This window comes from Odontesthes bonariensis, chromosome 22 (genome assembly GCF_027942865.1).
Source record: "Odontesthes bonariensis isolate fOdoBon6 chromosome 22, fOdoBon6.hap1, whole genome shotgun sequence".
Lineage (NCBI taxonomy): Eukaryota > Metazoa > Chordata > Actinopteri > Atheriniformes > Atherinopsidae > Odontesthes > Odontesthes bonariensis.
Genome location: NC_134527.1, coordinates 18778601 through 18801741, shown reverse-complemented (window position 1 = coordinate 18801741; position 23141 = coordinate 18778601). Strand labels below are relative to the sequence as shown.

At 39.7% G+C, this 23141-nt stretch overlaps 2 protein-coding genes across 4 annotated transcripts in view; one reads left to right on the top strand and one right to left on the bottom strand.

Annotated features, from left to right (window-relative positions):
- Positions 1 to 255: 255 nt before the first annotated feature.
- Positions 256 to 11295, bottom strand: LOC142372572 (BCL2/adenovirus E1B 19 kDa protein-interacting protein 3). The gene is made up of 6 exons (XM_075455504.1): positions 11058 to 11295; positions 4868 to 5018; positions 4554 to 4635; positions 2519 to 2589; positions 1805 to 1951; positions 256 to 987 (listed from the first exon to the last, which is right to left on the bottom strand). Exons 1-6 carry the CDS (start codon positions 11098 to 11100, stop codon positions 939 to 941), a joined length of 543 nt encoding a protein of 180 aa, XP_075311619.1. The 5' UTR covers positions 11101 to 11295; the 3' UTR covers positions 256 to 938.
- Positions 11296 to 21881: 10586 nt separating this feature from the next.
- LOC142373141 (uncharacterized) overlaps positions 21882 to 23141 on the top strand; it is a 40926-nt gene continuing 39666 nt past the window's right edge. For all 3 annotated transcript variants that reach the window (XM_075456228.1, XM_075456226.1, XM_075456227.1), the window contains exon 1: positions 21882 to 22409. The gene's annotated coding sequence lies outside the window, so the exon portion shown is untranslated. The remainder of the gene's footprint in view (positions 22410 to 23141) is intronic.

The following is a 23141-nucleotide window of genomic DNA, read 5'->3' as shown; positions in this document are numbered from 1 at the left end:
TTGTTAACACAAAAGGTTGTAAAAGTCTCTCATTTTTGTTGTTAGCCTGCAAATAATTCCGGACTATCAAAACCACAAACTAAAAGTGCATTTCATATATGAGCCAAAGCTTAATTCAGCAAATTCTTGCGCTTTGCTGGCTGAAAATCCTTAACGTTTATAAACGTGCATTTATTAAAATAGATGTGTGCATGTGTGTAACAAATACTGCCAGGATCAGTGTGGAGGAAAAGAATAAAAGACCAGAGACGCAGATTAAAGTTTTGAGAAATTAAGTTTAATGAGATCATGATTGTCTTTGTCAGAGGTCAAATATTTAATTGGTTTTTGGGACAAAACACACAACCAGAACCCTTCCTACAATCACTCAACCAACTAAAAGTCTCTATATAAGATTCACCATCAGGGCAGACAAAAACCAGAGAATCTCTTTTAGCAGCTCAGTCTTACATCAGATTATTACTTTTGACAAATGACAGACATCTTGCATTTTCAAAGGTTGGGAAAATGGCTACCACCTATTATCTATCATATGTCATCAGAACACTCCGTTCCCATTGAAGATTTCTCATCTCCCTTTATCAGACGGATTTATTCTTCTCTTTCTCTTGTATCTAGGCAATCTCTTCCCTCTGATTATGCTCTAGCTGGTTGAGATCAGTGTTACTCTGCAGGAGAGTAATAACGACCTCAGTGGGACTCAATGGTTGGTATCCATGCGCTCCCTGGGCCCTACGACATGTACGGACTGACAAAAAGGCTGACAGAAAAGACAGAGTACTGCTGGACAGACAGATGAATAGAGAGACAGAGGTACAGACAGGCAGGGTCCTATGTTTGCCCCGTGACGAAGGAAGAGGGTAAAGTGGTGGTGGAGATAGGGCAGACTTCAGATGGCTAGATGGTTAGCGAACAGGAGCACTGGTCTACAACCAACGTCACAGTGTACTAGTTGTGGAAGCGGCCAATCGCTTTCCTATGTAGATCCTGAAAAAAAATGTTAAGAAAAAGCAGGAATTCAGCAATTAACCGACACTGAATGCCTCCCTCAAAGGTTTTTTCAGTGTTGGCCATAAGTAGCAAACTTCCAGCAATATCGCAGCTATGATGAAAAGTTTCCCACCACAATTTGCTATAAGTACTAAAGTTCTTAACCTTCTCCCAGCAAGATACCAAGAATGTTTTTCTGAATGTAGCTTTTTTATCATGAGATTTGAATTCTTGGAGATTGTATGCTGGTGCAGTGGTTAGCGCATCACAGTGAGAAGCCTGTACAGATATATAGATTTAATACAGATATTATCCATTGTTCAGTTTGTTGACTGCAATCAGTCTATCAGCAAGAAGGAAAACAATAGTTAGTGGCAGAGCTCAATATACACATGGTGTGTCCTGGTTGTATCACAAAAAAAGGCAAAAAAAAATCAGTGAAAAAAACACTGATATGGAAGGTAAATCCCAGTACAATGCTTTATTTTTTGATGGGAGGTTGATGAACTAAACATGAGTCTGTACTGAGGGACAGAGGTTTGGGCTGGTTTGAATGTAATCTTACATCTTCTGCTCTCCGATAGCTTTAGGGAAGCTTTAAACTCTTACCAGAGGTAGTGCTAAACAAAGACATGTGAAAGCCCTTAAATTGTGCAGGATTTGCCAAACACATTAGACCACCCCAAAAGCCCTTCCTTTTAAGAGTATAAACTGTATTTCCATATTCTTAACATAGATCATTGTGTCATAAGAATAAGAACAAGTTGATAAACACAAGATTGCAAAAAGGTGAACTGATGTGCATGTGTCTCACCCGACTCCAAGTGTGAGCAGGTGTGAAGCCAGCAGTGAAGGAACAAGAATGAGGAGAACATCAGAGGAGAAGATTCCTCTCTTCATCACCTCTGTCTTCCTAACGCTCAGGGAGCTCTGCTGCTTCGGGTGCTGAAACACAAACTCTCTGCAGAGAACAAAAGCGAGGAGTCAGAGATAAAAGATGCACGGGGATGGGAGACTGAAAAGGGGCAAAAAAAAATAGACGAAGATAATGAGAACACCAGAGAGAGGACTTAGAGTGGAGGAAAGATACTGACAGTCTGAGACCAGTGAGAAACGTTACCTGTCAAATAGACTTATTTCAGCACAGGCGATTAAATGTCAAGTGTGGCGGTGTAAATAAAAACGAGGTGTGATTCATGTTCTTCGAAGGTAAAATCCATAAAGAAAACTAAAAGCACAACATGCTGTTCATGTTAAACAAACCAAACAAGCAGAATGGTTCATATTTTGTAATGTTTTGTAGGTGAAACGGGCACACGAGAAAAACAAAAACAAAAAGATTTTATTTTGGTCTATTTTAGTCTACTGTATCTTACGCCTGGCTGCTGCTCAACAACACACTTTTCCACCTATTAATAAAGATCCGATCTTTGTGTCTCGCTCAATTGTATGTGTTTGGATAAGTTGTATGATGACTTTGGCACACAAAGGAATGTCAAACAAAAAAAAAATATGAAACTGGTCTTACTTTGGTGGCATATTTTCAGGTCTACTGGACCAATCCCACACCCAGTCAGTGTCTCGCCGCTCAGCTTCCTCCTGAAACATACAAAAAGGATCAGCTTACATTCAATAATTATATTCAATAGGTTACATTAAGATCAATAAAAAAAGTCAAACCTTGCAAATGTATTTTAAAAACTGTAATATATAAAAAAATGTAAATGATCATTTTGTGTTTTGGTAGATGGTCGTTAATAGTTTAAACATAAAATGAAGCCGTCTCTTAGTTCAGGCAGATACATGCTGCAGTAAAAGCTGGTCACAAGTTCTCCTTGAACAGGCCAACTTTCCTTGAGTTCAGCCTCTCCAACCCAATTATACCAACCCAATATAACTGAGGTAGTGTTCATACATCCTGCCCTGCTTTGCTCACTTGCTCTTTGGCAATTTTGTTTCTGCAACTTATCTCCACAGCCTCCTACTGAATTAGCCAACAGTTTTCTTTGCTCATACTGTATTCACAGTTTCAATTAAAGCTGCAGTCTGCAACTCTTTTTCAAGCATAATGCCTGGAACTGTCCGGGGATTCTGAAAGTAGTACATTAAATACCCCAATACAAAAAAAAATGAGTTCTCTAGGTCCCCTATATGTCCCGCTAGGTCCCTCCAAAGCCAGCAGGTTTGTTTACAAAATTGCAGACCGGACCGGTAAAAGGTAACCAATCAGGTTACGAGCTGGGCTCTGCTGCCTGTCAATCACCGATTGTGCACGCGCGATACAAGGTAGGCTCGTCCCCACGCTTATTTATCTAGACTATTGAACTTCATTACGGGCTAGTCTACTTACTGTGTCTTCCATGATCGCAAATGACAGGTGAGTTGATGAATGAGGAGTCGTGTAAGCGCATCTGGCGTGCACGTCTACGTGCACGAGTTCTCATGTGTTTTGATGGGGCGGGACAGGAAGTTGAATAACTTTTTAGTTTTCGGTTAAAAAATAAGCATTTCTTGCATTTTGCGACTACGGAGGTCACCGTTTTCAACTTCAAGCGTTCTGATAGATCATGTAAACTCTTAAAATGCCAAAAAGTAGGACTTTACGTATGACAACAACAAATCCTGCAGACTGCAGCTTTAAGGTTATGGAAATAATAAAATCTCAAGGTTTTGTAATCTGAGTTCATGTTCTGTTCTCAACAAAATAAAGAGCCTTTTTTTTTTTTTTTTGCAGATTAGATAAAGGCCTCTAAAGTTATGTGGTCAATCTTTAACAATATGTCAATAGCCAGGTTTCCGTTTACTGGTGAAGCATGTCTGAGGCAATCGTTCCAAAAGCTGAAAAATAGAAATTTGAATCAGACTTTGAGTGGTTGGAAGCATATTAAGAAGGCTGTGTAGTGTTGCTAAAGGGTGACAGAATAGGATGCCTTGCTAGTGGTTGTAATTCAGTTCAAGAAGTAGTTGACCTAACCTGAAACAACAACTGAGAAAAAAAATCTTTGTTTGTTTTTTACCGCATCTTAGGCTACCTTTAAACGGAAACGATCTGAAACCACAACGCGAAAGTGGCGTTTCGTTTTCACTTTTAAATCTGCATTTAGACGAGCGTTTTAGGGTGAAAATCTGCGTGCAAAAGTGTGTGGCGTTTCATATTTATCGATGCAGTAAACACGCCAGATGGCTAGGTGGCAACACTACCAAGACCAAGTCTTTCTACTTTCGATGTGACGAGAAACGCAGTTTTGCGTTCTCATCCTTTACACGGTGGCGCGACAGTGGAGCATTTTCAAGAATTCCACTCTGGAGGGCGGTTTCACTTTTATGCGTTTTCATGCCCCCAAAACGCCGTTACCATCTAAACGATATAGTGCATCCGCAAAAATGTTTTGCGTTTTTAACCCGTTTTCGTTTCCGTGTAAAGTGCCCTTTAATCTAAAGTGAGTTAGAGAGTAAGTAACAGACTCAGAACCAGTTAGGTACATAATGAACTTGAGCTACAAATTTATTACAGTAAAAATAAGAAGGGGAAAAAGAGACAAAAAACGAAAGAAAATGATTACTTGTATGGGGACGCAGTCACTGTCATGCTCACTGCTGGGTTTTGGGGAACCAGTGGACTGTGGAGTCAGCACCTGTGGAGGACTGTGGACAACAAAAACACCTTTACAATGTCACGAAATGGACCAACAGCAGTGTAAAGACTACATTTCATCCACGAAAAACAAAAATAGAGAAAGTGAATATTGTGAGAAAAAAAGTTCCTGTGAGCGCAGAATAAACATCATAACTGTGCAAATATATGTCTGCACCACGTTGTACAACCCACACCTCCAAACCCCCAAACAAAACAAGAAAGTCCCCACAGCATCATCACCTGTCTCTACTCCTCTCACACTCGAGCTGTGCCTCCAGGAGGATCCTCTCCAGCTCTCCTTGCAGGGTGGAGGAGATGCTGTCCTGCGGCCCTGTCAGACTCTCCCTGCGGCTCACGGCTGCAATCAGCTCCTCCAGCTCGACCCAGGAGCCTGAAGAGGAGACAACACAAGCTGCAGAGCTCATAGTGATCCTCAGCAATAAAGCAGGGAGGCAACTTTCATGCTTTGATGTTTTAAACTCTAATGAGCCATAAAGGAGTCGTGATGAGCGGAGTAAAGAAATCTACGCAAAAACTGATTATTTGCATTGAATCATATTCATTATTAAGCTAATGAACTTTCAAGTCGTCTTCATTGTAAATTTCTTTCCTGTAATGTAGAGGTGTCCGTGAATTATGTTGTGCCTGTGATAAAATCATTGCTGTGTTTTCATCTAATTGTCAAGCAAATGCTACACAGCTTCCTAGAAGGAATGAGCGAGGCATTCTGCCATCAACAGGTGTGAAGCAGATGTGCTAAATGGCATAGCTTTGTCAGTAGCTAGCAAAGGCTTTGTTTCACATGGCTGTTATAAACAACAATGGAAGTAGAAATAATACTTTGACAAAGAAGACGCAAATAAAACCAATCACCTAAGCCATGTACAAGGATTACATTTAGGTATGTTATGATTGTTCTTTTATGTCAGTTAGTATTGGTCATATTTATTCTCACTCTAATTCATGTGCATCACTCAGTCAGAAATAATTCCTTCTTTGATGTACATGTACATCAACTCTTTTTCCTACAAAGACAAAAAAAGTAATCGAGGGGTCACGCTTTTTTCTTTTTTTTTTATTATATAATTTTGCCATTTCCTGCTGTTGAGACACATGAACTGAAGATGGGAACCGTGTGTGGAGTAATTAGGGCAATTTCAAATGAAGCCCCAATTCAAGACTTGTACCATTCTCCCCAAACCATGTAATCAATGACAAATACAGTCATGCAGTAGTACTGTCTGGCGATTCTTCAATGGATTTGCAAAGTATTTTTAAACCAGTATTTCATCAACAGCATGAAATTGTAATACCGTCATTAGTTAAACTGAAATGGGTAAAAATCAGCAAGCTAAAATAAAACCACAACTGGGCCACAGGGCTCGTTTTAATTTGGCATCCTATATATATAGGTATCGCAGCCTCGTGTATTGTGGGTTATTCTACCTATCTATCTTTCTATCCTTAAAATAGCGTATCATTGATGGAAACAACTTTTGTTATTATTTCAACAAATGTTGCCGTAGAGCTAAATATTTTTGTTTTAGTTTGTCAAAAACTACACTGAGCATAACTGTCAAATACTTTCAAATTTGACACACCACATTTCAAACCATTTGGATTTTCACACATTTAAAAACAAATTTGGGTGTTACTCTTACTGTTCTTTGTCTCTAGGACATTTATCCAAATCAGTGAAGGTTACATGAGAGGATTTTGGGCGCTGGTGGCCTTTATTTGATAGTCGTTGGACAGGAAAGGGGGCAGAGAGAGAGAGTGGGAGGAGACATGCAGTAAAGGGCCTCAGGCCGGCACTTAAAGGGGAACTCCGGGGCATTTGAAGCGCAATCCCATTGCTAGAGGTTGTCAAATACTGACAGTAGGACACAGACTGGTGCAAATCGGGGCTCCCTGTGCGGCGATTGCGCTGTTTGCGCAGCCTGTCATGCTAGCCAAATACGTGGTGGCCAAGGGGCAAATAATAACCCTTCCACGTAAAACAACAACTTGCACACTGCAGAAACGTCACACCACTTTATAAACCATCGGACAATAAAGTCACAAGCCTTACCATCAAAACCATATGCATGGTTCTCACATTACTGGCATGGGGACGTTACAAAACAACTTTATAAACAGCATGTCACTTACCGGTTGTTGGTATGCGCGCGCATGTGAAAGGCCAAAAGAGGACGATACTCCCATATACAAAGCAATTATCTTCTCTAGAAAAACTGCGTTCAAGTATTTAAAACATTACAACAATATTACTGGGCATGTATTGTTGTAATCTTTTAAATACTTGAACGCAGTTTTTCTAGAGAAGATAATTGCTTTGTATATGGGAGTATCGTCCATTGACTCTTTTGGGCTTGCACATGCGCGCGCATACCGACAAGAGGTAAGTGACATGCTGTTTATAAAGTTGTTTTGTAACGTCCCCATGCCAGTAATGTGAGAACCATGCATATGGTTTTGATGGTAAGGCTTGTGACTTTATTGTCGGATGGTTTATAAAGTGGTGTGACGTTTCTGCAGTGTGCAAGTTGTTGTTTTACGTGGAAGGTTTATTATTTGCCCCTTGGCCACCACGTATTTGGCTAGCATGACAGGCTGCGCAAACAGCGCAATCGCCGCACAGGGAGCGCCGATTTGCACCAGTCTGTGTCCTACTGTCAGTACTTGACAACCTCTAGCAATGGGATTGCGCTTCAAATGCCCCGGAGTTCCCCTTTAAACCTGTGTAGACTGCATCGAGGACTTCTGCCTCTGCACATGCACAAGCTCTGCTCCAACTTAACCAGTTGAGCTATACGACCCCCCAGGATAAAAGTTTTGAGCAGTTATACCAGTGTATTTGTTTGTGGTGCGAAACCAAATTCAGAGGATTACAACTTTGAATATTCAAGGGTAAACAGATACAGTAACACACACATAAAAGGGCAAGATCGAATAATTTTACTTTAATCAGTTTATTCCAGTTATGTAAATAAAATATGCAAAATGTCTCAGATTTTGTATGAGCATTTTTTTTTGACATGGCCACAATAAATGAATAAAATTCAGATTTGTCAGCCTTGTTCTAAAATCGTATGTGTGTGCTACCTATTTGTTTTGGATATAAAAAAAACCTAACATATTACAGTAGTTCTCAAAAGAATTAACTCAATTGTTGTCATATGGTTATAAAGCTCAGATAAGTTACTTCTGGGTAAATTTGAGTGTTTTTCAAAAAGGAAAGAAATGAATTAAATCCATTGGACAAACCGTTTATGTAAAATATGTTTTGGCTAATTTGTATGGGATTTAACAACATAATCGCAATTCTGTAGTTTTCCTGCAAATTAGCGAGATTGAGCAAAAAGATGGCATTAGTATAGTCTGTTTCTACTTTAGTCTTCCAGTCTTACCAAACTTTGCCTGAGGGGAGGCTCACTGTTTCAGACTCTGAAAGCCCTCAATGTAGATAAAGCTATGGAGAATCGTGCAATGCTGTGGTGTTTTCCGTGTGTGAATAGTTATTCATACTCTCTTTTTCAATTAACTTTTTGCAATAATGGGCAAAAAAATGATCTGTTTATTTATCATTGGCCATAAAAACTCTTTACATTTCTTTAAACTGACGTGAATTATCTAAGTCAACACATCAAGATAATAAGAATTATTTTATCAACACATCTAAGTTCACTGATAAACAGTTTTGTCAGATAATTTAATATTAGATTACTGATGTCAGACATATTACTGAGAGAAGAAACGTGTGGATTTTTCCTCCATGTGTAGTGGACATTGAATGAACAAGTGTGCGTTGTTGCGCACTGACATATGGTGACTCATAAACAGCTCACAGATGTCCTGATGTGACACTAGATGACCCGTAAGACACAGCAGGATGGGCCTCCAGCTGTGTGACACACATGTACTGGACTCTCATGCAAACATTAAGAGCCAGTGAGAACTAGAGTGTCCGTCTCATTCTGTCAATGAGTTCTGAAAACATCCATGGCATACTGTATGAATGAGTGGACACAGAGGCTCACTGGATACAGGAAGAGATTTACACATGCACGCTGGTGTGTATGGCGTGCACAGGCCCACAGCTAAACAGGAGGGCCGGGCTAACTCAGGCTGACAACATGCTTGCTTGCGTAAGATATTATTTCTGTTTGAGATTAGCCATTCACCCTCTCCCTTCCTCCCCTTGTTTCTCTTGTCATGCTATTTGTTTTTCCCTTTGACATCGGCAGCATTTTCAAAATATCTCAACTCATCAGCCTACCAAAGTATCCTCCAGTAGCCCCATCTGATCTTTCTAATTTTTACTTTACTCAGGTTTTATGACAATTTGGAATCACAAAAAACAGCAGCATGAGTGGGCACTGTGCTGGAGTGGGGTGGGAGGGCAGAGCAAACTGTGCCATTGCCCTAGATATTTTTCTACAGAGGGGAGTTATGACATAACAACTGCGTTGCTGCCTGACTTATCTGTCGCCATTCTGCAGCACTAAATCAGTTTCTATGGTGCAATCCTGGACACATTCATCTGTGCCGCTGCCAAATCAGCTTTATGTAATATGGACACGAGCTGGATGCTGAAAGACTTAATGAACTGCAGCACAACAAATTCATTTTTGCTTCTCCTTGGCTATGAATGCCTGTTTAGAAGGGAGACATTTTTTTCAGTCCTGTATTTTGAGGTTTTCAAAAATATCTTTTGTTGGTGCCATCAAATGATAAGGGACAATTATCTTAGTGTGAGTTTGAATCCGTCAATGGAAATAATCAGATGAAAAGATTACAAAATACTTTTTACTGAGGAGTGAAAAATTAGGATATATCTTAATAAAACACACATAAATCCTGTCATATTTTCCATGTTATTTACATCTATTGAAATCAAGTATTATTGATGTTTTTTTCTTTTCTGGGGCGTCTGTTTTTAGCGCTTTTTGTTTGTCTGCAAGATCATGAAAAAACTAAAGTGATAGAGCATGTCCTTGTGGTAAAAATGCCATCTCACTGCCAACTACTATGCTTTAATTATCTACTAGTGAGACCTGCTCTGAGAGAATGAGTTATTATGCTGATGGTTTTACTTGGAAATTTGAAAATGAACATATTTGCATAACATGAAGCCTGAATTATTAGGTCAGAGGGTATTACAAGTCAACTCTGTCTTATTCACAAGGCATCAAACCCTACCATAACTGTCAAAACCAGCAGCCTCTCAGATATAAACAAGGTATCCTTGAGTGATGGTGCTGCGATGCACCAGCCACAACAATGTTTTACACCAGAAGCAAATGCAAGTCCACATCTGGAAGTGGGGGGGGTTGACAGCTTTTTTTTCTTTTACTTTGTTTTGCTCTGGACGCTGTGGTTCTGATCCCTTGTGAGTCATGAGAAAGATGACTGATTTTTCAGTTTCCCCTCTCACTCTGTGATTAAGTGGTTAAGCTTAGGCAGCAACATTTGTTTGGTTTAGGCAAGAAAAGCGCCATGTTTGAGTTTGGAAATCACTGCTCAAGGTTTGGCATAAAATGTGCCCTTTCACAGATTTAACATTGTTCTTTTTTTTTTTTAATTCATGTGAGGGAGACAAATAGTCAAGAGGAGCGGTCAACACCGATGTTTGTTGCATCTCTGTATGCCAGCTGAAGAACCTGCAGTATAGAAATGCCAAACAAGGTTAGGGTCTGTTCCTGAGAGCAATGAGGATTTTATTTTACCATATAGTCCTATCTTGGTCAAACTATAAAATAATTAATCTACTCAAGAGGATCCATTATCAGGGCTCCTTGTGTTTTTGTAATCTATATGTTTATGGTTTATAAGTCAAATTTTGAGTATACCCTCCCAATCCCCCCTGCCCATTCAGTATTTTTCCAATAAGTCCCTCAGTGTCTGGATCCCAACAACATTAATCCACATGTTTACCCATCATCCTCTGTGTCAAGCAATGTGCAGCCTGCAGATTGCACCTGCACGGAGCTATAAGTATCAGAAAATCTCCATCGCTTAATTGGTTTACAGAGATACAGACAGGTGAGTCAGGGAATCCGTTTACACAATGCCAGTGCCAGTGGCAACAACAATGACAACTGTAAAAGTGGCAGTGCCTTCTTGTGTTTGAGGAATCTGCTCTCAGTCTGACAGGCTATTAGTATCATGCCTCCACCGATAACAGCAGAGTTTGTATGTGTGCACACCAGACCTGAAAACACTGAACGAATTAATTATGTCATTGCTCACATTTTTAACCAAGACTGTTATTATTTGCATCTCGAATATAAAGACATGTCTTTTTAATTTGTCTGGCTCTTTGTTTTGTGCAAAAAAAATAATCTATGATTAGGTTATAAAAGAAAAATATCTATCAGTCATGATAGCAGCAAAACAACGGCCTGGTCCGCGTCCCACCATCACTCACCGTAGAGACCGTCCTCTGGTGCCTGCGAGTCGGACAGAGACATGTTTGAGCGCGGCTGGAGAGGCTGGAGAGGCTGGAGAACGAGCTCTATGAGATGCTGACACTGACCGGAGAGGACAAGGAGGTGAAGGAGGTTTCTGCCCTGCACCAGTCTCCCTCAGTCACTGTTGTGTTTGGACAATCGGGCACTGACGGTGCGCTAATCCGCTCCCCTCCCAGCTCTCTCCTCTCCTCCCTCCCGTCCTGTTCCCACGTGTCAGGAGTGAAGAGGTAAACAAAACAGGCTAAGAGCTTAGCAGGTAAAAAGCCACAACAAGATGCATGACGCATATTAACCACCATTAGCTACAAGTAACTAGTGGACTCAAAATGTAACAAACTCGTTTTATGTCTGGTTACACGTTACCGATCACAGGCTTATTTAGGAAATGTGAAAACACTGTATATGTGTTTATATGTACTTATATGTGAAATGAATACAAAGTTTTTGATTCATAGTTGCATTTTATGTTTGTCAAGAGAAGAAAAACACAGTTTTCCTAAGTTTGTACCTAACCTTTACTCATTGTAAATCTGTTTTTAAAGAACAGGAAGACAGCAAATTATCCTGTGTCATTTTATTTATTTATATAGCAGTTGTTTTATTGCCTTTATAGACAAGGAAAATACAATGATACAAAGAGTTGACAAATGTAAGACATTTAGCATGACAGTCCCCACCTCCAGTGCTGTAGAGTGCATACATGGGCATACAGAGCACTTATTTTTCAGTCATCATACACCCACTTATAAATGTCCCCTTGCTATGTGAGTCATATTCAATCAGGGGCTGCAAGTTAGTTTTTATTTTCCTCACAAGGCAGAAAGCTTTTACCTCTCGCTGGCTCGTACTTTTTGCATTTATCATATGAATTGGTTAAGTTCATGCATTAGATTTAGGGCACTAACGTCACACTGATGCTTACTCCATGATGTCCAGCAACTAAAGATATGTGACAATGTGCAAATTCCACAAGCCTGCTTTTAGGTTAACTATAAATGGCAAAGTGCTCTCTAAATGTCCCTGTTTATAACACAGGGCATTTATCCTTTGCTGGGTGGGCTGATTCAACAAAAATAGAAAAATCTGCCCACCCTGCTCCCCTGATAGCAACAACTAAAATATGCATGATCAGCAAAACGACATACATCTGAAATTAAGTAAACACAGTTAAATTAGCTGGGGTTGATTCAAATTCACAAATGATACTCTATGATATCGTAGATAAGGGATTCAGATATGGGGAGTTAGAGGGTTGAATTAGTTGGTTTTAAGGGAAGAGAATAGTGAGATGAATGGGTACGTTATTTTTTGAGGTGCAATACAACTTATTAACTTGTTAAAGGAGTATGAGTTTAGTACATTTCCAACCTTGGAGAATTAGTTGGTTTTGCAATCAGGATGAAGAAGGCTGGAGCATTGAGTACTCCCTTCTCCCCTCTGGTCTTCGTTATAGAATGCCTAAGGTGAAAACAAATAGAGCACTGACATCTTTTGTGCCCAGGAGCATTCAGTTGCTTAACAGGCTAAAATTCAAGTAGAGAGCCACCCGAAGATATGTACTAGGCACCTGAAATGCCCAATTCTTGCTCTTTGTATATTTATTTCTTAGTCTGTTATTCTGTCTTGTCTGCATATGTACGTCTTGTGTGTTTTCTGTATGTGCTGTTTGTGCTAAACTGTATGTTGCTTCCAAGTACAAGACAAATTCCCTTTGGGGCAATAAAGGTTTATCTTATCTTATCTTAGCATATTTAGAGAAAGAGTTAGAGAAAATAAGTATTTTCAGGTTAGAAGCCATGGATTGCTGTAACTGTAAGCCTGTTGGACTTCAGAGAATCAAAGAGTCACTTCCAAAAGGCACAAAGTCAAAATATCTGATTCAAGAGGCATGGGTCTGTTTGCATATATCATGTAAAGGGTCGATTTCCAGTTTAATTTTTGTTAAACTTGATCCAGTATATAAGACGAATGGGCTTGAGTTTCACTGGGGTACCAAAATTTCATCTGACACATCATCCTGAAATTCATAACTTCCCTTAGCCTCCCTATGTTCATAATAAATGTGATGCTTGCAACACATTTATAACGAGTTGAGGCAGGGAATTGTTTGCCTCTGTGTTTTATCACTGTTTCTTTTAGCAGAACTCTATAAGCAATCAAGGGAACTGAGGGGAGTAATTGCTGTAGTTTCCTAAATAAAATGTTTACACTTTCTTGCTTTCAGTAATATTACAGCTGTTCAACTGTCTTGATTTATTTGTTTTAGGTTCTTTGTTTCTTTATTTCAGTGTTAACCTGAAAAAATTCTAAAATTCTGCACCTTAGCTTTACTTTATTCTCTTGTGCATTTGGTTTAAATTTGGCTTCTGTCAGTGTTGCTCACCTGATTTTAGTTTAGTGATTGTCATACACCCGGCATTGTGTTTGACATCACCTCCCTCTGTATATTTACACTCTCTGGTTTTTGTTTTTTATGATTCAGATACTTGTCAGTGCCACCCTTTCTCCTCAAACTGATTGTTGTTCTTGACTGATGTGGTCTGGTATTGTTTTACTGAAAGACCTTCCCTGAAAAAGACAATCTGGATGGCCGCAAGTTGCTCCAAAACCACTATATATTCTTCAGTCCATTTTAAATGACCTCAGATTCAGAGAAGACGCTAGAATTTTCTGACTGCCTTTTGTGTTTTTTTGAAAGAAAAAACTAATAATAAAAAACTAATATTAAAAGAACAGTAAAAAATATTTGTGTGTTAGCATTTCAGAATGTGTATATTCTCCCCGTGTAAGCGTGGGTTCTCTCCAAGTACTCCTGCTTCCTGCCACCATACCAAAACATGCATGTTAGGTTAATTGGTGACTTTAAATTAACCCTAGGATAACCAGCCCCCTGGCGACCCTGAGTTAGATTAAGTGTGTATAGAAAATGGATGAATTCCTGAATGTTGTTTTTGTTTTGTTTTCAGTTATGGCATTCAAACGATTTTCTTAATTTTACACAGCTCCCATAACATTTGGAAAGGAAGTCACAGTACGAAATATAGCATGTTTACAGGGAAATGATTGATCTTCAAAGGTCAGTTAACAAACCTTATGAATTTACTGCTGCTTGAGTGCAAGAAATCTTGGACTAGTTTAAATAGGATTACCCAAATATTTATGTTACCCTCTCAATTATTTGGGTATGTACACTAAATGTTGCAGATAACTATGTATTTAAGACATTCTTATTAGTCAAATTTCAGATGAAGAAATTTTTACTTTGAAATGTTTAAACTAAACTAAAAAAAAGTTAAAATTTTCCTGTCTAGGCCATCCACTCTGGTCAAACATAGGCTAATCTGGCAAACTGGAGTAAAGTGTTTATACAGATGGCTAGATCTTACCCATTCTTGGGCACAGATTGTCATCTGCAGCAGCTCATTGCATCACAAAAACAATGAGCGGCTGATAAAGTCTCTCCTGGCATGAGAGCGGTGAATGGACAGTAAGGTCACATGACTGTGCCACAGTAGATTTTACAGTTGTTCCATGGATTTAGGCAGTCTCAGTGTGTTCTTTCCCTTTGTTCTAGTCTGATTTCATTATGTTGAGATCAGGGTTCTTTAGGGGTCAGACCATCTGGTGAAGGACTACATGTTCTCCCTCTGGCTGTAGATTGTCTTTTTATATCACTTTGATTGCATGTTTGGGTTATGTGCAGAAAAACTAATTTGGGATCGGTCAGACTGTCACGAACATGGGGTTTTGCGCCATGTTTTTAGTTCTTAGTTTTGTGTTTTATCATGTTTTAATTACTCATGCTTTGGTGTTTAGTTCCTGTTTACTCTTTAGTTTTCTCGCTCATGTTTAGTTTTAGTTTTGCCATTGTATTCCCCACAGTTTCTCTTTCCTCAGTCCCCATGTTCAGGTCATTAGTTCATTCACTTCACCTGTAAGTTCTCATCAGCTGCACTCATTCTCTTATCTGTCCCCACAGTATTTAGACTCCCTGTTTTCTCACAGTCTGGGTGAGATCCTTGCACCTTCACCATTCATCCTTGACGCCACGCCACGCCAAGCCAAGTTAAGTATTTTCATGAATTGCCAAGCCATGTTCTTTGTTTTGTTTAGTCTTAGTCATGTTTTGTTGTCATAGTTTAGATTTTGTCATCCGGCTCAGCCGCGTTTTATGTTAACCTTGTTCTCTTTTTGAAAATAAATCAAGTCTTGTTTTTGAAGTCCGCATTCGTGTCCTTCCACGCCTCGCATCCACGAAACGTAACACAGACATCTTAATAATGATATTGCATGAGGGATAGTCATGTGAACTTTTGCCCCAGATGCACATGCATTTTATGCTGTCTAACAGCTGGTTATATGCAATCTTTAAGACTTTATTTTTGTGCAAACATTTTAAGCATTGAGATCTTTCCAAAGCTGAATGAAATATTGTTTGTTCTCTGACACTTCAGTTGGTCTTCAAGGCCTTCAAATTTTGAATGAATGTGAGTGAAGTTACTGTACGTTCCTGTGATTAGTGAACTGAAAAAATGTTAACATATTTCCTAAAGATAACAATTTTTCAGTGATATTTTAGCCAATGCACCACCACTCCCGAGTCTGTTAAATCTCCCTGAAGTTTTCTCAGAGTAAAATGAAAAAAAAATCTTTTGATATGCCTTTCTAACAATGGCAGGAGCTGAACTTTCAGAAGGTTTTCATATTCTTCCAGATATCTTGTTGACCTCCAAAAGGTCCAGAGTGCCATTCTCATAACTGTAAAATCGCATAAAAGCAAGAAACATTTACTGTGTTTTTTTTGTTGTTGTTTGCGACCATAAAAGAAACTCTCTATCCAACATGCTGTTGGGCAGCCTCCATATCCCCCTGGAATATTTTCTTGTGGCAACATAGTTTTGGTGTATAGATGTATTGATCTCCACTCAGGAGCAGGTTAGGCTTCCAGCAAACGTTCCTATGGTGATACACCCCTTTAAGAAAGTGAACCCACTTTGTGATACTAAAAGTCTGCAGTTGAGGCTGGAATCAATGAGACTGGAGGCAAGAGTCTTTAGTGGAGAATTTTCTTTAATACTGTGTACACCGTGTCCTATTTATACCCTAAGGTACGTACAAAACAACATGTCTGTCTTAGATGTTATCTTCCTCATATGATTTCTACAAGGAGAGTCCAGACATCCTGGTGGCACCTTGACATGTCATAAGTTTTTCTCTAAACCTCTTAGTACTATTTATCTCAAGACCGACCCTTCAAAGGTCACGTAGCATCAATTGGGGCTGGCTTCTCCCCCAAAAAAAACATTCTATCACAGAGTGAAGAAAAAAATCCAAATGTTCGACTTCTATAAAGATCTGGGGGCTCTGTTATGATGTTTGAGTCATTCTACTAACAAAGTCTGGGCACATTATGCTACGATTGGAAAGAGTCATTGTAAATAAAGCTTTAGTATTAGTTCAGTAACGGATATCTGATCCATTATGTTCACTCTTTCTTGCCACTCCTGCCACTCCCTTTTCTGCCACGTTGTCAAACCTTCCAAATTAATCATGATGTCACTGCTTTGGTCCGGTGGTCTTCCTGTTTCCTTTCTCACCCAGCCACTCAGTCTCTTTTCAGTCCTTTTGAAATCTCACATCTGCTGTAATTTTCCTTCTAGACCGTGTGATGCACATCCCACCTCCTTTCTAACACCACCTTCTCCACTTGCTCAAGATAGAGCCTCAAGCCCACCACCAGCGTCTAGACTCTGGGCCTTTCCTGTCATATCATGTTCTGCCTTGCCACCTTTTTTCCGATTATCTGTACTCCAAACTTTTCTAGTTATTGTACATTAATACGTTTGTGTCAACATTTCATTCGATCTCTCCTTATCTCCTTTATATTTCTCCTGATGGGAATAGTCTTTTTTAAAGATGAGTCCGTATAAGTCCAACAGAATAGAAGATGGCACTAATTTAGCTGCTTTTAATTTGTATAAAATAAATTAAAAGTAAAAAAAAAAATGTAGAAACTCTTAAATTAATGACTTATCCTAAAAAAATCACTTCACTTTAACTTTTTATACAAATGACAGCAGAGCCATAATGATACAAATATGGCTTCATAGGTTCAGAATATGATTTTTGTTAATTCTTAAAAAAAAAAAATCCCCCCTTTAATTTTTGGCGAGCAGTTCAGGCTGGAGAATACTGTTTGATGTGTGCCTTAAAATCATCAAATGAAATGAACCAAAGCAGATCAGAATGTTCATGGTTGCTTCGTCAACACTGTATCATCATCAGCGTCATGTAGCTGAAGCTTGTGAGAATTCTGTTTTTTATTCAAGCTAACTTTAATGAATTAGTTCAAGAATGTGTTGTCTGTATCCAATAGGCCCTGTGGCCACTGATTTATCTATTTTTATCACATTTCTTGAAGAAGCTTGGCATTGGTAACATCAGCAGTGCACAGACTCGATGCTGGATTTCACTCACGTAGCCAAGAACAAAGAGAGACATAAAACAGAAGGATGCTCAAAACACACACCATTCTCCTGCAAAAAGAGTGCTCATTAAAATCAATGTGTTTACCCTTTTGCTTTGAAACTTGCTCATAATGAACAGCTCAGTAAACACACAACCCTTCAGGGTCATACAAGTAAACAGCATTTGAGAGAATTTTTTATTTTTTATTTTGTCCTGAATCCTTTGGAAAAAGAAATGCAATGCAACATTGCCCCAGACTTTATGAACAACATCACCACCTGGTGGAAAAACATACAAAAAAAGCATCATGTCCTGGGGCAATTTTATTCTCCAACATTAAAAACCTAGAACGTCCTCATGCTGTGCGTATCCAAACTGATTGAAGTACAGCTGGTTTACAGCCTCTAGACTATTTTGTAGATCTCTTTCAAAAGACTGATTGGGAGCAGACAAGAGGGGAAAGAACTAAGAATTTTGCAATGTATTGTTAGTGCCCTCTGATACAGCAGGCAGAAACCTTTCTATTTTCGCCGTACATCTTCTCACCCATTTATTATGTTGCCAAGCAGTTTTTCTCTTCTGACCTCCAGCCTTGCTTCAAGACGAAAGGACAGACACTGAAAGTCATTATTCGTCCTAGAAACAAAGCAGGAAAAGTCCCCTCATCCATCAAAGGATCTTAAGATCTTTGACAATGTCCAGGGCAGGCTTGGATCAAAGAGGGAGATGTCAGCTGTTACCAAGTCTGGCAAATGACTTCCTTGCCATGTTCATCCATCATGCCTAAAACTGAGATTGCAGAATAATAAAACCTTTTCAGGTAATGGCCACAGTTAGATCTAAACATTAGACCTGTCCTCCAAGCCTGTAACCTTGTATTAGGCTGTGATTGATGACTTGATCTGAGTATATATTATAGGATCTGCTTAAAATTCTCTTTTTTTTTTGTTGCCAGGCAGACACAAAAAGCTGACTAATGAGAGTCAAGGGAAAGATTCAGTGTTCTTTTTAGGCGATTGTGGAGGCACTGGTAGAACAAGATGTGATTGAACGTTTGCAGGGAGGCTTTGGAATAGTTTGAAACATATTAATTATAGCTCATTGTCTCTGCACAAAACATGAAAGCATGGGAAGAAAAAGGCACAGGGTCAAGGAGAAACAAAGTAGTGATACACACCTTACTGACACGCAAAGACAAAACTGACAATTCATAACCAGGATATCAGCTATACGAGGCTGTAGTTAAACACTTTGGTGCTTATCATAAAACAAATGATGAACCCATTAGAATTATGACATTATTGCGGCTTTAGATTAAAAAAGTAAGAAGGTCACACAAATGATTACAAATAGTTCTGAGAGGAGCCTGATCCTGAGATTTTCTCATTAAAACTATACGTCAACCTGACGATGTGGTAAAAGTCAGGAGATCCTTAAAGTCAGGGTTCATCATTTTCATGGCAGTCCACATTTACAGTGATTCTATTTTTTCTTTATTTAATCAGTCATTGTATTTAATGTTATTTATATCCTTATATTTCTTGACTTTTCACCACATTGCTTACCCCTTTCCTCCTAAGGGCCTTGCTGTCAGTCAACTGGCTTTAAAAGTAAAAATATTTCAAATGATTTTGTTATTTGTCTTGATAATATCCACTTTGGTTTTCTTTTGGTATCCTATAACTCCGTAGAGGTGAATGCTGCTAACATTAACTGCACAAGTCTGCTGTGATCAACCAACATTATTGTTCCAGTTTCATTTCACTGCACAGTCACTGTGTCTGTGGCTGGAAGTTATTTTTGCGTCAGTCAAATTGGCTTGAGCCTTACACCAGTCCACTACAATCCACAATGGAGATGACAGAGAGCTTCAAACATTGTCACAATATAATGGGCAATCTACTAAAAACACCACACTCTTTGTTGTCTGTAAACTCAAGGTCCTCTCTGTTACCCAGCAGGCTACTCCGCCTGTAAAGACGGCTCATGGAGTCTGTCCTCCTCTAATTATCCTCCACTGCTCCATCTGCCATTTCACCGAGCTGACGGTCTCCAACAGCCACAGACGCGCTAAGTCAAACATCACTGGTCTTTCAACTCTCAATGACATCAAAGTTGCAGCAGTCATGCAAAGCAAAGCTCTCTCTGCAGCAAATGACCCTGAACACCCCCTTCAGCCCATATGTCACCCTGCTTCAGTCCAGCTGAAGGTGCGGATCCTGGGGTCTAATCCTCAGTGTCAGTATTTGGACAAACTAAAGAGTAAATCCACTACATAAAATGGTTTTATATTAATATCTTTTACAAACCTACAAGGGGTTCCAGGTTTTATACAGCACTGTTTCATGTTAAACCTTTGTTAGGTCCACAAATGTTTTTTGTAACTAATATAGGTTTTATTACCTATATTAGCTACTCTGCAGATTAAGATTTTTGTAGACAAAGTATCTGTCTCAAAGGACTGAGTACAAAATCTTTGCTGTCTCAATGCTAAATCATTGTGTCGATGGCTTATCCCGTTCATCGTGTATCATCCTGCATGTTAACATAAATAATAAAAAAAGATCATATGCTAATGTTAGCAAAGAAAAAACATGAATGGCTTTGTCACTCTAGTAAAACAGCAACGTCACTTTAATACAAGTTTTCCTCCCTGCCTAATTCAGTGATGGAGAGAGCCCCAGTATGTGAACCATATTTGGCTTTTGTGGAAAATGAACAGCATGAAAGTGAATTATAACACCAGTCCATATGGAGTCAGATTTCCCAATTCAAAGTGGCACATTGACACCAACTCACACGATAAGCAATTGAAACATGAACATAAGAAAATGAATCAGTACTAAAAAATGTTATGAAATAAATCTTCAAATTAATAAAGTATTCTAAAATAAGTTGGCAGAGTTACATAGGTAAATGAATGTTTATTTCAATTTAAATTGTAATTGCCTAAAATGGCATTTATCAAAATGTTATATCCTGTTTGAATGGTCTATTTGAGCATATTAGCATGCTGATAAAGCACAAACTAATTCCTGAGTGTGAGCATCACAAGCTGTAAACTATTTGGTAACAAACTTTCAGAAGACATGTAACTAAACCTAACCAATCAGTATGAAGATTTGCATATATTTGAGTTTTGAATGTTGCATGTAAATATACCGTAAAGGAAAAAAAAACTACAGAACAGGAAACAAAAAATCTAAAGTTCTTCTTCAGATCTGTCACCCTGCGCTACAGATCATTATATCCCATTATGCATCAGTGCCGCACTGGATGGCCTGTCGATTAAGCTCCTGCTCTAAATTCATTGTAAGTAATTGTGCTACTTCCATGAAATTGTGTTTGAACTCTTTTCATTTCCTAGAAATTGGCTCTGAGAGAGTAAAAGTAGAATCACGAGAGAGATGAAATGAAAAAAACTCAATTCATTTTAATGTTAATGTAAATCTGATAGAGAGTGATGGGATACGGTGAAACAACTGATCAGAGCTGATAAAATGGCATGAGATGTCTCAGCCTTGCAGGTGTAGTTTTATCTCTCGATATCTGCTGTGCAGAGTCGTTCTTGCTACCTACTTATAGCCTTGGGTGACAACAGGCAGTATAGTGATAATGGGGTCGATGTACAATATTGCAAAAAAAGTCAAATAATAAACCCCAAACAGGAGAGAAACCAAGCAGTGATATGTGATTAATTTAATACGTGTTGGTGTTTTGTCCATTAATTTGTATGCACAACACTTACGCATTTTAATCCAGAGAGGCCTGAAAACTGTGGAGCGGCTTAACCTTCGATGACTAAGGATCTGCCTCTGCTTCAGAGGGCCATTGTCCATGTGTCTCTATTATCCTGCCGGTCACGGTTCTCCAGCTCTGCCCGCGCTCATATGGGACATATCTGTAGAGCGATTCTACCTGTCTGTTTCCATCTCCTCCTCCTTCCTTCTCTATCCATCCTCCTCCCACTCTCCAAGCCTGACCTTTCTGTACTTCTCTCCAGCTGACCTTGGTGTCCTGTCAGCTCTTCCCTTCTCACCACCTCACACTACTAGCTGCTCTCCACCACAATCCCCTCTAACCACCTCAATGTACCTCACTTCCATCACCCTTCCCTTCATGTCCCTTGGTGATGCTCCCTGGATCACTTAACTCCCCTCTCTCCTCCTCTCCCTGCCTCCTTCTTCACTCTCTGCAGCTGTACATACTCTGCTTTTTAATTAGACCGACTCACATAGCTCCACCTCCCTCTGCCTCCTATACTCTCTGTCCAACAGTCCTTCCCCCCTCACTCCCTCCCTTTTGCTTACAAGGATACAGGGGCTTGCATGGCGACGGGGAGAGGAGGTCATGATGGAGAGACGCAGAGAGAAAGCGGGAGAGAGGAGAAAGAAACAAGGCAGGGAGAACTGAGAGAAGCATCTGAGAGGATAACTGCTTGTTTGCTCACTCTTGTCTTCTTGCTCCCCCTCCTGTCCTTTCACATCCACTCACAGCACAAACGCACAGACAACTAGGTAGGCACAGCAAAGCGCCGAGCTGTGAGGGATGAAGAAAAAGGTTCCCACGTGAAAGGCATGAATCTATGGGAGAAGAGGAGGGTGAGATAGAAGAAGACACAACCGGAGGAGAAAAGAGTTGGAGAGGAGAGGAGCAGATGGACTCAGGAAAAGGAAATGGTGTGAAGCTCTCCGAGCAGCAGTGACAGAAAGGTGGGGATAAAGGCAAACATTAGGGATGGAAAACTGGGAGGAAGCAACGTGAAGGAATAGCAGAGAAGCGGAGCGAGCGCTTGTGGGAGAAGGAGACGGCACAGAGGGCAACAGGAAGAAAGAGATGTGGTATGTGTGACTCAGTTCTGTGTCCTGATGGAAGATAGTACAGCAATCTCCCCAGCAGCCTTCTCTCAGCATCACCATAGAGATAGTGAAGTGACAAACAACACAGATGAGGACAGATTTAAAAACAACACAGAAGTATCTTTTTTTCATTTTGTGTGGTACCATACTTACTGTATTGTTTTGTTTCTTTGCATTCCTCTAAATTCTACAAAGAAAACAAAGGCAGCATAGAGTGCGTCCTCGCATGCGTGTGCACACGTGCATGCTTTCATTTTGTTCATGTGTATGGCAGGTAAGTGTGTATGCACTTATCTATGCTGACAATGGGGGTGTGTTCAAGAGCTCACACAGTGCGCCTTTACTGGGTTGTGTGTGTGAAATGTAGTGGAAATGGAATGTGCGTGCATGTGTTTGGATGCTGGGATTTGCTTTACTGCAGGTGTGGGAGTTATTTTCTGAGTATGTGCAGCTTTATGGGAAGCTTTAAAGAGTGAGGAGCTTAGATTGCTCTGTGAGTGATATAGCTTTGCAGATTCCAGCAGCGTGCTTTCAATGCAAAATTTTTCATGATTCCGACTGTGTGTGTGTGTGTGTGTTTGTGTGTAAGTGTGTGCATGTTGGGTGGTGGGTGTACACAGAAAGTTGAAGGAGGAGGTACTGATGGAGGGAATTCCATTTGTATGCATCTGTGTGTGTGTTTAAGAAAAGTCCAATGCATGCTGTTCAGGCTAC